General features: G+C 37.6%; 1 protein-coding gene across 2 annotated transcripts in view; it reads left to right on the forward strand.

The window, feature by feature from the left end:
- The window catches only part of B3GLCT (beta 3-glucosyltransferase), a 119,722-nt gene that overhangs the window by 78,307 nt on the left and 28,568 nt on the right, over positions 1-12,847 (forward strand). For both annotated transcript variants that reach the window (XR_005832370.1, XM_040621937.1), the window contains exon 12: positions 1,688-1,787. Coding sequence is in view for 1 of the 2 variants with exons in the window: in XM_040621937.1 (XP_040477871.1) it covers positions 1,688-1,787 (100 nt within the window). In the remaining variant the exon portion in view is untranslated. The remainder of the gene's footprint in view (positions 1-1,687; positions 1,788-12,847) is intronic.

The raw sequence follows: 12,847 nt of genomic DNA on the forward strand, positions 1-12,847 counted from the left end.
TGGTATTCCACCCCGCTTCACCACCTGAGCACCTTTCAGGCAGAGACGTCCCCCGTGGGAACAGATTTCTATAAGTTCCGATTTTGCGCCCCACTGCTATATCACTTTCTGGTAGCTGGCTTATGTAGGCTCCTTCCCCCCAGGGTTTATCTTCCGATATATCGCGTCGGATTAATTTCTCCGCACTTCCTACCTTGCAAAAAAAAAAAAAAAGTCGCTTTTCTATTTGTAGAATTGCAGCAATTCTTTTCTTAGATCGCTGGTTTAGTTCACAGGTGTTCAGAATGATTTGATAGCTATCTAGCTGAATTCCGGGGACAAGATGAAACTAGGGTCCCCTACTCTTCTGCCATCTTCCCCGGGCTCTGGAAAAATGATTTTAGATTGAGGTGTTTTTGGTTAAGCTTGTTTTTTAGATTTCAATTTAAGTTGCCTTTAATAATCATTTATTCATGTATTCCTAATTGATTTTTTTTTTAATGATTTTTTATTATATTATGTTAGTCACCATACAGTACATCCCCGGTTTCCGATGTAAGGCTCGATGATTCATTAGTTGTGTATAACACCCAGTGCACCATGCAATACGTGCCCTCCTTACTACCCATCACCGGTCTATCCCATTCCCCCACCCCCTCCCCTCTGAAGCCCTCAGTTTGTTTCCCAGAGTCCATAGCCTAATTGATTTCTTAATTTGTGTTTATTGCTATTTATATTCTACCTTGTTCCAACAGGAGTTTGAGATGGCTTTCAAATAATGGTTAAAAATACATAAAGAGATCAAGAAAAATGAAAATAAAGGTTAAATTGAGTGGTTTAATATTAGTTAATATTAGCTTGTTCTCTATTGTGTCACTGAATATTTTGTTGAAATCTGGGGTATATTGTTATTGATAGTTTTCTTCCCAAGCATTTTATTCTTATCTTGGGCCCCAGCATTTTCCATTAAAGTACGGACCTTTATCTGTTGGCATCTGAAGAGCTGTAACTCTTAGTCCATACTATGCTTTTAGAGCAGAACCTGCCACAGTATCTGGCATATTGGAAACTTAATAGCAAAAATTTACATAGTAAATGAATGGACGTATTATATTCCTACTTTTGTACCATTGTTTCCCTATAGTTGTAATGCTTCAGAATATATCTAAGGAAAGGTGCCAAGCTTCTATAGTTTCTATGAAGCTTACAACTTTGGAACAAAGATACTAGTCCTAGCTCTGCCTCAGATTAGCTAAGTGACCTCCTCCCTCTGGGTCTCCCATTTCCCCATGTGTGAAATAAATGGCTTAGACTTCCTGATCTTTGAAGTTCCCTCTGCTTCACCTATGTCTGTGAAAATTAGAAAAGGCTAATTTTTAAATTCTATTTGTGTACATGTCAGGATTTAAGTTTTAAAACATTAAAACTAATGTTTTAAAATGAATTATGTATTTTTATTTTAATTTTTTAAAAAATATTTAGAGAAAGGGAGAATACAGGGGAGAGGGGCAGAGGGAGAGAGAGAGAGAGAAACTCAGACTCCCTGCTGAGCTCAGAGCCCCATGTGGGGCTCCAACTCATGATTCTGACATCATGACCTGAAACCAAGAGTTGGATGCTTAACCACTGCACCACCCAGCCCCCCCCAAATGAATTATGTGTATTTTAAAGAAAATATTACACTAAGTTTTCTTCTTGCCTTTTGTAGGTCATTGTGGAAAGACATTTGCCATTTTGGAAAAATTTCTGAATCACAGCCATGACAAAATAGCATGGTTGGTCATTGTGGATGACGATACATTAATAAGGTAAGGAGTCCTTCTCATTCTAGGATGGCTTTAAATTCTACATATATTCATATTCAGAAGCTATGATGGGTATTTTTGCTTCTGGCCAAGATAGAATAACAGGGATTAGATTTACCCTCACATCTGAAACAACTCCCCCAAAAGGACAAAATACATGAAATGAGGGTTAAGACACTGAACATTAGGCAACAAAGGACAATAACCCCTGAGACACATGAAACATAGAAGGTGAGTTGTATGACAGCCCCAGGTAACTGCCTTAAGAAATGTAAATAGCAGCTGAGGGAGGGGAACCTAGGTGGAACCTGGCCAACCCTTGAGTTGAGTTGAAGAGATGATGCTGAGAGCTTGGGATGACTGAGGCCATTAGTTTGCAGGACAGAGCACTGTAGAGGGAGAGCTGCATAGAAGAACACCAGAGATTTGTGGGGGCTCCCCTCAAGTATTGATCAGTATACATGTTGTGTGAGGAAACTACTGAAGGCTAGAGAGAGAACCAGCCAAAATGAGAGGGGATGGTGGTCAACACACAGGGCTGAGTATAGTACCTGTTCCCACCAGCCAGACAGGGAAACCCTGGATTCATAGGGTATTGGGTAAAGTATATAGAAGTGTCTTGCTTTAATAGCAGGGAAACAGGTAAGGCTGGATTAAGTACTGCTCCAGTCCTGCCTAAGAGATCTTAAAAGACCCCCAAAGAGCAAATTGTTTCCAAGTAACTAGTCTGCATCCAAGAACAAAGCTCAGGAAGATTTCTAGAAATACCAAAATATCCATAACCCAACAGAGATTCATATTGTTTGGCATTCAGTCAAAAGTTACCAGACATGCAAAGCAGCAGGAAAACACACCCATAAGGAGAAAAGTCAGGTGATTGAAATTACCCTAGAAATGACACAGTGTTAACTAGTTATTGTAACTATGCGTTCTGTTAGTTATAGCTTAATAACTCTTCCTTTTATTCAAAAAGGAACATGAAAGGTATAACAAAACAACTTCTAGAGATGAAAACTACATTGTCTGAGGTGAAAAATCCATTGGATGAGATTAACATCAAATTAGATATTTCAGAAGAATATAAGTGAACCTGAGGATATTGCAATAGTAACTATCCAAAGGAAACACAAAGATAAATAATTTAAAATCAGTGAACAGGACATCCCCGAGCTGTGGGACAATCTCAGGTGGCTTTGTATATATGCAATTTGGAGTCCCCAAAAAGGGCACCTGACCAATATTTAAATAAGTATTTTCCAAATTTGATGAAAACTATAAACCAGCTGATTCAGACACTGATTCCAGATTGGTGAAACCTAGACAGCTGTGAGCATCCAAGCAGAATGGGGTCTTTTTCAAGGACATCTTATATAGCATTATTTATATCTGTAACCACTTCACGTGTGTCATCAATCTTCAGTATACTCTACATGAAAAGTTTTGCCACATTTTCTTCATATTTACCAGCAATAATATCTAATTGCCCAATGAGGTCTTAAATGTGTTTTTTACTTTGAGCTTGTCACCTTTTCCTTGCAAGACTCTGACACATGAACTCTGATCACATGAACTTTGATTTCTCCTAAGTCATGAGGCTGAATAATTGCAAGATTTAGAGTCAGGTCAGAAATTCAAAAACTGAGGGGTACCTGCACAGCTAAGTTGGTTAAGCATCCAACTCTTGATCTCAGGGTCAGGAGTTCAAGCCCCACTTTGGACTCCATGCTGGGCATAGAGCCTACTTATTAAAAAAAAAAAAAAATTCAAAAACTGAAAAAAGAAAGTGGCCAAGAAAGGGAAAAAGTGAAAGAATTTTAGACTCAAGAAAGAAAGAAAAAGGCAAATTCATATCTGCAGTTATGACTAAAACACCCCAAAGTGAACAAATTCAAATGAAAATTTAATAAGGGACATGGATGAAAATTAGGAAAGTAATCCAGAAAATGGGGTCAAGTAGTTAAAAAGTTTAGAAAAAAGTGGTTAAAATGAAGAGGCAATGAAGTCTCCAACACATGTATAATTGGAGTTCCTGATTGACGAAAAAAAAAAATCAAAAGAACAGAAATAACATTTAAATTACCAGAAATAAACAAGGATCTTAATGTATATATTGAAAGGGCCTACATAGTAGGTGCCATGGAAAATTGACTCAGGATCCTGAGCTTCTTCACATAGCTGGGTAAAACTACTATTGATAACTTCCTCTGAGTCTTGAGACAAAATGATGAAATAATCTATAGAGCAAGAAAGTAAGACTGGTGTCAGACTTCTCAGAATAACGTACGTATGGAAACAGTAAAGGAACGTGTTCAACTAAAAAAACTGTGAATCACAAATTTTACACGCAGCTAAGATTCTCAGGTATCAACTATAGGAAATTAATGTCCATGAACTAAGGAAGCATTATGTACATGCATCCTTCCTGGGGAATATATTAGAGAAGTTCATGCAAATGAAAGATGAAATTTGGGCAAGAGGACTGATGGTGGACATTTCATATTTAACTGTAAAACTAAAATACGATTGGGGATGTGGGTAGGGGAATAGTATTAAATGTAATATGTTTTACAAAGCAGAAACTTGCAACTTTAAAAAAATAGAAAGGGAAAGTAGAATAAGATCATGGCTTACTGTATAGCTAGTAGATGGTATTCAAAGGATACCATGTAAAACTGACAGATCTAATAAAACATAATAAGGCATAAAAAGTTAAATACAAGATAATGGGAAAAACTTTTCCAATCCAAAGTAATTTCAATGTTGAAACCAAATATTATCAGTTGTGTCACTAGATTTGAATGGGTTTAACTCACCAAAGAACTTTTCAAATTGGCTCATAAAGCAAACCCCAACTTGGTACTTTTATGTAAGAGACATACATAAACATAGTTCTTTAAAAAGCCTAAAAATAAAGGGATGGATAAAGATTTGGCAAACCAATGAGAATAAAAAAAATTCAATTCCCAACTCTAAAAGCTGGGGGAAAAAAAAATCACAAAGCCAACCCAAAAAAGCACAAGGAAGGAAATAATGAAGATACACGCAGAAATGATGTAGAGAAAAAGATCAAATTAATTAAAATTGTGTTTCCTTGAAAAATTGGTACTGAATTCATTTCTCATTTAATATTATTCTCCTGGAAATCAAAGTGCACAATGTATTTAGTATGCTAGTCTCTGTGAAAGAATGAAAAGGAAAAGCATACCCATGTTTCCTTATCTTTACAAAAAGAAGTGAGGGACAGATGAACCAGTAAACCATGAAGTTTGTTTCTAAAAGGGTTGGGTGGGAGAAGAGGATAGATGGAGTAGGGGAGGGTGTGATACTTCTGAATTTATCTTTTAATTTAGTTGAGTTAGGGAAGCATGCTCATATTTTACATATTTGAAGATCAATAAGGACAGGAGAAAAGTCAATAAAGATAGAGAAAAAAAAAAGACAAGTGAACTCAACTGTTTCAAATGAAAACATAACCACACTAAAGGAAAAATGGTTTCCCACTGGCCACATCTTAGACAAGCATCATATAATTAAGGACAACAATGAATTGTGAACCATTAAAATTAGGAATCAGTGAGTTCATGCTTATAAGAAGTAGAAAATAGGTATGCTCACCAGGGATATTGACCTGTAGTTCTCCTTTTATGTAGTGTCTTTATTTGGTTTTGGTATCAGGGTAATGCTGACCTCATAGAATGGTGTTGGAAGAAAAGCTTTGCTTCCTTTTCTATTTTTTGAAATAGTTTGAGAAGAAGAGGTATTAAGTCTTCTTTAAATGTTTGGTAGAATTCATCTGTGAAGCCGTCTGGTTCTAGACTTTTGTTTGTTGGGATTCAGTTTCCTTGCTGTTAATCAGTCTGCTCAGATTTTCTGTTTCTTCTTGATTCAGTTCTGAGAGGTGGTATGTTTCTAGGAATTTATCCATTTCTTCTAGGTTACCTGAAACTAATATAACACTGTACATTAATTACACTGAAATTAAAAAAATAGCAATGGAAAAATAGTAACTGTCCAGTGGAGAAACCAGACAACTTGACTGGGTGGTCAGAATAGGTATCACCAGTGAAGATCAGAAGGACATCGTGTGTCAGACACAGCATTACACTTTATCATGAGGAAACACCAGAAAAACCCAACACGAGGATCATTCCATTAAAAATAGGGGAGGTGCTTTTATTATTAAAAAATACCAGTGTCATGAAAGACAAAGAGAAGCTGAATAACTATTGCAGATTAAGAGAGAATAAAGTGATATGATAAATAAATGCAATAAGGGATCCTGGGCTGCATCCTGTACTAGGGGAAAGATGTGCTGTAATGGACATTGGGTCAATTGATAAAATTGGAATATGGAATAAGTGGTAGCTTAAATATAATCATTTGTTTTCAGTTTTGGAATCCTAATTAAGGCTGCTATGAACCTTTGTGTACATATCTTTGTATACATATGTTTTTTTATCTTGGCTAAATACCTAGGAGTAGAATGGCTGGAACATGTAGGTGTATATTTAACTTTTTAAGACAATTACTGTATTAAAGTTTTTGAAATTCTTAACTTTTCCTGTTCTTAGAAGATACCTTACTCCCAAATGTTTAAGAAAAATATATGTATATACACACATGCACACACGCATATGCATACGTGTGCACATGTACACACATACATGTATATAAACACAAATCCATGAATATATAGAGGGAAAGATTGAGAGAGAATGGTAAAGCAAATAAGGGAAAGTTAACTAGTGAATATGGGTAAAGGATATAGGAGAGTACTTTCCATTGTACTACTCTTGGAATTTTTTCTATAATCTTGACATTATTCCAAATAAAATGTTAACAAATAAAAGCCATAGTAGATTAGAGTAGAATTTCATCTGGGTTTTTTAAAAAATCAGCATTCTAACAAAGTGAAAGATAAAAATCATATAACCATCTCAATAGATGTATAAAAAACATTTGACAAGATTCCATTCATGATAAAAACTCTCAATGAAAGAGGGATGTTCCTCCTAAACCCAAACATAATAAAGGCCATATGTGAAGCCCACAGCTAAGATAATCCTCAGTGGTGAAAAATTGAGAGCTTTTCCCCTAAGATCAGAAACAGGACAAGAATGTCCACTCTCACTACTTTTATTCAACATAGTACTAGAAGTCCTAGCCATAGCAGTCAGATAAGAAATAAGAGGCATCCACATTGGTAAAGAAGTTCAACTGTCACTCTTTTAGATGACATGATATTCACAGAAAACCTTAAAGATTCCACCAAAAAACTACTAGAAGTAATAAATGAATTCACTAAAGTTGCAAGATTCAAAAGTAATGTCCAGAAATCAGTGTTTCTATACACTAACAAAATCACAGATAGAGGAAGAACACACCATTTGCAATTACACCAAAAAGAATAAAATACCTAAGAATGAACCTAACCAAAAAGGTGAAAGACTTGTACTCTTAAAACTATAAAACACTGATGAAAGAAATTGAAAGTGACACAAACAAATGGAAAGATATTCCATCCTCATGGATTGGAAGAATATTGTCAAAATGTCCTATTACCCAAAGCAGTCTACAGATTCAATGCAATCCCTATCAAAATATCAACAGCATTTTTCTTAAAGTTAGAATTCTACAATTTGTACAGAACCACAGAAGACCCCGGATAGCCAAAGCATTGCTGATAAGAATGGACAAACATGGAGGTATCACAATCCCAGATTTCAAGATATACTACAAAGCTGTAGTAATCAAAACCATATGGTACTGGCATAAAGACATATGCATAAATCAGTGGAACGTGACAGAGACACCAGAAATAAGCCCACATTAGCATGGTCAGTCTATGAAAAAGGAGGCAAGAATATACAGTGGGAAAAAGGCAGTCTTTTCAACAAAGGTGCTGGGAAAACTGGACAGCAGCATGTAAAACAAGGAAAGTGGACTATTTTGTAACACCATACACAAAAACGAACTCAAAATGGATTAGAGACCTAAATATGAACCTGAAACCGTAAAAATCTGAGGAGAGAGCTTAAGCAGTAATTTCTAACATTGGCCATAGCAACATTTTTCTAGGTATATCTCCTAAGAAAAACAAAAGCAGAAATAAACCATTGGGACTACAACAGAATGAAAGATTTTTGCACAGCTAAGAAAACCATCAACAAAGCAAAAGACAACCTACTGAATGGGAAAAGATACTTGCAAATGATATATCCAATAAGGGGTTAATATCCAAAATATATAAAGAAGTCCCACAACACCAAAACAATCCGATTAAAAAATGGGCAGAGCACTGGCATAGACATTTCTCCAAAGATGACATACAGATGGCCAACAGGCACATGAAAATATGCTCAATATCAATAATTTTGAGGGAAGTACAAAATCAAAACTATAATGAACTATCATGTCACACCTGTCAGAATGGCAAAAATCAAATGCAAGAAACAACAAGTGTTGTCAAGGATGTAGAGAAAAAGGATCCCTCTTGCACTCCTAGTGCTAATGCAAACTGGTGTAGCCACTGTGGAAAACAGTATGGAGGTTCCTCAAAAAGTCAAAAATACAAATACCATATGATCCAATAATCCCATTATTCAGTAATTACGTAGGGAAAAGGAAAACACTTATTTGAAAAGATACATGCATTCCTATGTTTATTTCAGCATTATTTACAATGGCGAAGACAAAGAATCAACCCAAGTGTCCATTGACAGATAAATGGATAAAGATGTGGTATATAGGAGGCAGGGAAAGATGGCAGAGGAGCAGGGGACCCTATTTCAACCGATCCCCTGAATCGAGCTGGATATCTACCAGACCATTCTGAACACCCACGAAATCAGCCTGAGATATAAGAAGATATATCTGGATCTCTATAAACAGAACATCTCTGGTGGTTGGTCTCAGGTATGAAGTGGGGAGCTGAGAGTCTGAGGGCAGATATCTGAAGATAAATGGAAGGGGGAGGAAGCCTCTGTGCTCGTGCGCTGGGAAGGCAAAAGCCATGCTGGGGAGTGGGCCGGACTCCTAGACCAGCAGCGGTGGGGAAAGGTCTATAGGACACCGCACCAGACTGAAACCTGGAACTCGGGGGCGCATGTGCGAACTGGGGGCAGCTGGCGGTGTTAGAAGCACAAAGGGGAGAGACATGCCAGCCCTGGGAGCAAGGGCTGGGAGAGCGGCTGTGGGGTGCACAAACCAGGATGCTGCTGGTTTTTAGCAGCACTGACAGAAATGGAGTCAGTGTGGCCTGGAGAGCTCAGTGAAGAGCAGACTGAGATCTCTCTGTTCTGAGACAGAGGTTTAGATATGGTCACTGCTGCTCTCTCAGAAGAGACCCAGAAAGCCGCCAGGGAAATCCACCAGAGAACAAAAGCCTGAAAAAAACCGGTTCTCACTGTGCCTATCCCCCCCCAGGGGGCAGGGCAACCCTACCCAAACAGGGTTCCCTGAGTATCAGCGTAGCAGGACTCTCCCCCAGAAGGCAGGCTGAAAGAACAAGAAGCCCACATCCCTAAGGTCCCTATAAAACAGGTGCATCTTGCTTGGGTCCTGATCAATAATTTGGACTCTGTACATCCCCACAACCACACCTTATCAGAATGACAAAGAGGAGGAACACACAACAAAGGAAAGAAACAGAGGTTGTGGCCTCTGCCACAGAACTAACAGATATGAATATAATGAAGATGTCAGAAATGGATTTCAGAGTAACAATTATCAAGATGATATATAGACTTGAAAAAAATATTAATGAAAATACAGAATCCCTAAGGGCTGAAATTAGAACTAATCTGGCAGAACTTAAAAATGCTATGAATGAAATGCAGTCTAAACTGGATGCTCTGACTGCCAGGGTAAACGAGGCAGAAGAATGAATTAGTGTTAGAGGATGAGATGATAGAAAAGGAGGAAAAAGAGGTAGCAGGGGAAAAAAAATCCAATTTCAAGAAAATAAGCTGAGGAATATTACTGAATGAAACTTTCCAATGTCAGAATTATTGGGATCCCTGAGGCGGTGGAGAAAGAGAGAGGTCTAGAAGAGATATTTGAGCAAATTGTAGCTGAGAACTTCTGTAATTTGGGGAAGGAAACAAGCATTCGTGTCCAAGAGGCAGAGAGGACCCCTCCCAAAAATCAATGAGAACAGACCAACACCACGACATATAATAGTACAATTCGCAAATCTTAGGTCCAAGGAAACAAACTTGAAAGCGGCAAGGGGGAAGAGATTTCTTACATACAGAGGGAAGACCATCAGAATAACATCAAACTTGTCCACAGAGACCTGGCAAGCCAGAAAGGGCTGGCAAGACATATTCAGAGTATTAAATGAGAAGAACATACAGCCAAGGATACTGTATCAGCAAGGCTGTCATTCAGAATGGATGGAGACAAGGAGCTTCCAAAACTGGCAGAAACTGAAAGAATATGTGACCACCAAGCCAGCCCTACAAGAAATATTAAGGGGGGGGGGTTCTATAAAAGTAAAAAGACCCCAAGAGTGATACAGATCAAATTTACAGAGACAATCTATAGAAACAAGGACTTCACAGGCAACATGACAACATTAAAATCATATCTCTCAGTAATCACTCTCAATGTGAATGGCCTAAATGCTCCCATAAAACGCCACAGGGTTACAGACTGGATAAAAAGACATGACCCATCCATATGTTGTCTACAAGAGACTCACTTTCAACCTAAAGATGCCTCCAGACTGAAAGTAAGGGGATAGAGAACATTTTTTCATGCCAGTGGACCTCAAAAGAAAGCTGGGGTAGCAATTCTCATATCAGACAAATTAGATTTTAAGCTAAAGACTGTAGTTAGAGATACAGAAGGACACTATATAATTCTTAGAGGGTATATCCAACAAGAGGCTGTAACAATTATAAATATCTATCCCCCAACAGGGGAGCAGCCAACTACATAAGCCAACTGTTAACCAAAATAAAGAGACATATAGTTAATATGTTAATAGTAGGGGACCTCAACACTCCACTCTCAGCAATAGACAGATCATCTAAGCAGAAAATCAACGAAGAAACAAGAGCTTTGAATGACACAGTACACCAGATGGACCTCATAGATATATAGAGAACATTCCACCCTAAAACAGAATACTCATTCTTTTCAAACACACAGGGAACTTTCTCCAGAATAGACCATATACTGGGTCACAAAACAGGTCTCAACCAATACCAAAAGATGGAGGTTATTCCCTGCATATTCTCAGACCACAGTGCTTTGAAACTGGAACTCAATCACAAGAAAAATGTTGGAAGAAACTCAAACACTTGGAAGCTAAGGATCATCCTGCTTAAGAATGTTTGGGTATACCAGGAAATTAAAGAAGAACTTAAGCAATTTATGGAAACCAATGAGAATGAAAACACATCAGTCCAAAACCTATGGGATTCTGCAAAGGCGGTCCTAAGGGGAAAAACATAGGCATCTAAGCCACACTCAAAAGAATAGGAAAATCTAAAATACAGACCCTATACTCACACCTTAAACAGCTGGAGATGAAAAAGAACAGGCCTAAGCCATGCACAAAAAGACAACTGATTAAGATTAGAGCAGAGATCAATGAATTAGAAACCAGAAATACAGTACAGCAGATCAACAAAATTGGAAGCTGGTTCTTTGAAAGAATAAGATCGATAAACCACTGGCCAGACATATCCAAAAGAAAAGAGAAAGGACCCAAATTAATAAAATTATGAATGAAAAGGGAGAGATCAGGACTAACACCAAGGAAATAGAAACAATCATTAGAAACTATTAACAACTATAGGCCAATAAATTAAGCAAACTGGAAGAAATAGATGCCTTCCTGGAAACCTATAAACTACCAAGACTGAAACAGGAAGACATTGACATCTTAAATAGGCCAATATCCAGCAACGAGATTGAAGCAGTGATCAAAAACCTCCCAGAAAACAAGAGTCCAGGGCCTGATGGATTCCCTGGGGAATTCTACCAAACATTCAAAGAAGAAATAATACCTATTCTGAAGCTGTTTCAAAAAATAGAAACAGAAGGAAAACTTCCAAACTTGTTCTATGAAGCCAGCATTACCTTGATCCCAAAACTAGGCAAAGACCCCATCAAAAAGGAGAATTACAGACCGATATCCCTGATGAATATGGATGCCAAAATTGTCAATAAGATCCTAGCTAATAGGATCCAACAGTATATTAAAAGGATTATCCATCATGACCAAGTGGGATTCATCCCTGGGATGCAAGGGTTGTTCAACATTTGCAAAATCAGTGTGATAGAACACATTAATAAGAGACAAGAATCATATGGTCCCCTCAATTGATGCATAAAAAGCATTTGACAAAATACAGCATCCTTTTCTGATTAAAACCCTTCAGAGTATAGGAATAGAGGGTACATTCCTCAATTCCATAAAAACCATCTATGTAAAGCCCACAGCAAATATCATTCTCAATGGGGAAAAGCTGAGAGCCTTTCCCTTAAGATCAGGAACACGACAAGGATGCCCACTCTTGCCACTATTGTTCAACATAGTACTAGAAGTCCTAGCAACAGCAATCGGACAAGAAAAAGAAAAAGTATTCAAATTGGCAAAGAAGAAGTCAAACTTTCTCTCTTCACAGATGACATACCTTATGTGGAAAACCCAAAAGACTCCACCCCCAAATTACTAGAACTCATACAGCAATTCAGTAATGTGGCAGGACACAAAAATCAATGCACAGAAATCTGTTGCATTTCTATACACTAACGAGACCAAAGAAAGAGAAATTAGGGGATTCCATTTACAATAGCACCAAAAACCATAAGATATCTCAGAATAAAACTAACCAAAGAAGTAAAGGATCTATACGCCAGAAACTACAGAACACTGATGAAAGACATTGAAGAAGACGCAAAAAGATGGAAAAACTTTCCATGCTCATGGAATAAACATAGTTAAAATGTCTGTGCTACCCAGAGCAATCTATACTTTCAACGCCATCCCGATCAAAATACCAATGCCATTTTTCAAAGTGCTGGAACAAACAATCCTAAAATTTTGT

Source organism: Ursus maritimus, unplaced genomic scaffold (genome assembly GCF_017311325.1).
Source record: "Ursus maritimus isolate PB19 unplaced genomic scaffold, ASM1731132v1 scaffold_10, whole genome shotgun sequence".
In the NCBI taxonomy this organism is placed as follows: Eukaryota; Metazoa; Chordata; class Mammalia; order Carnivora; family Ursidae; genus Ursus; species Ursus maritimus.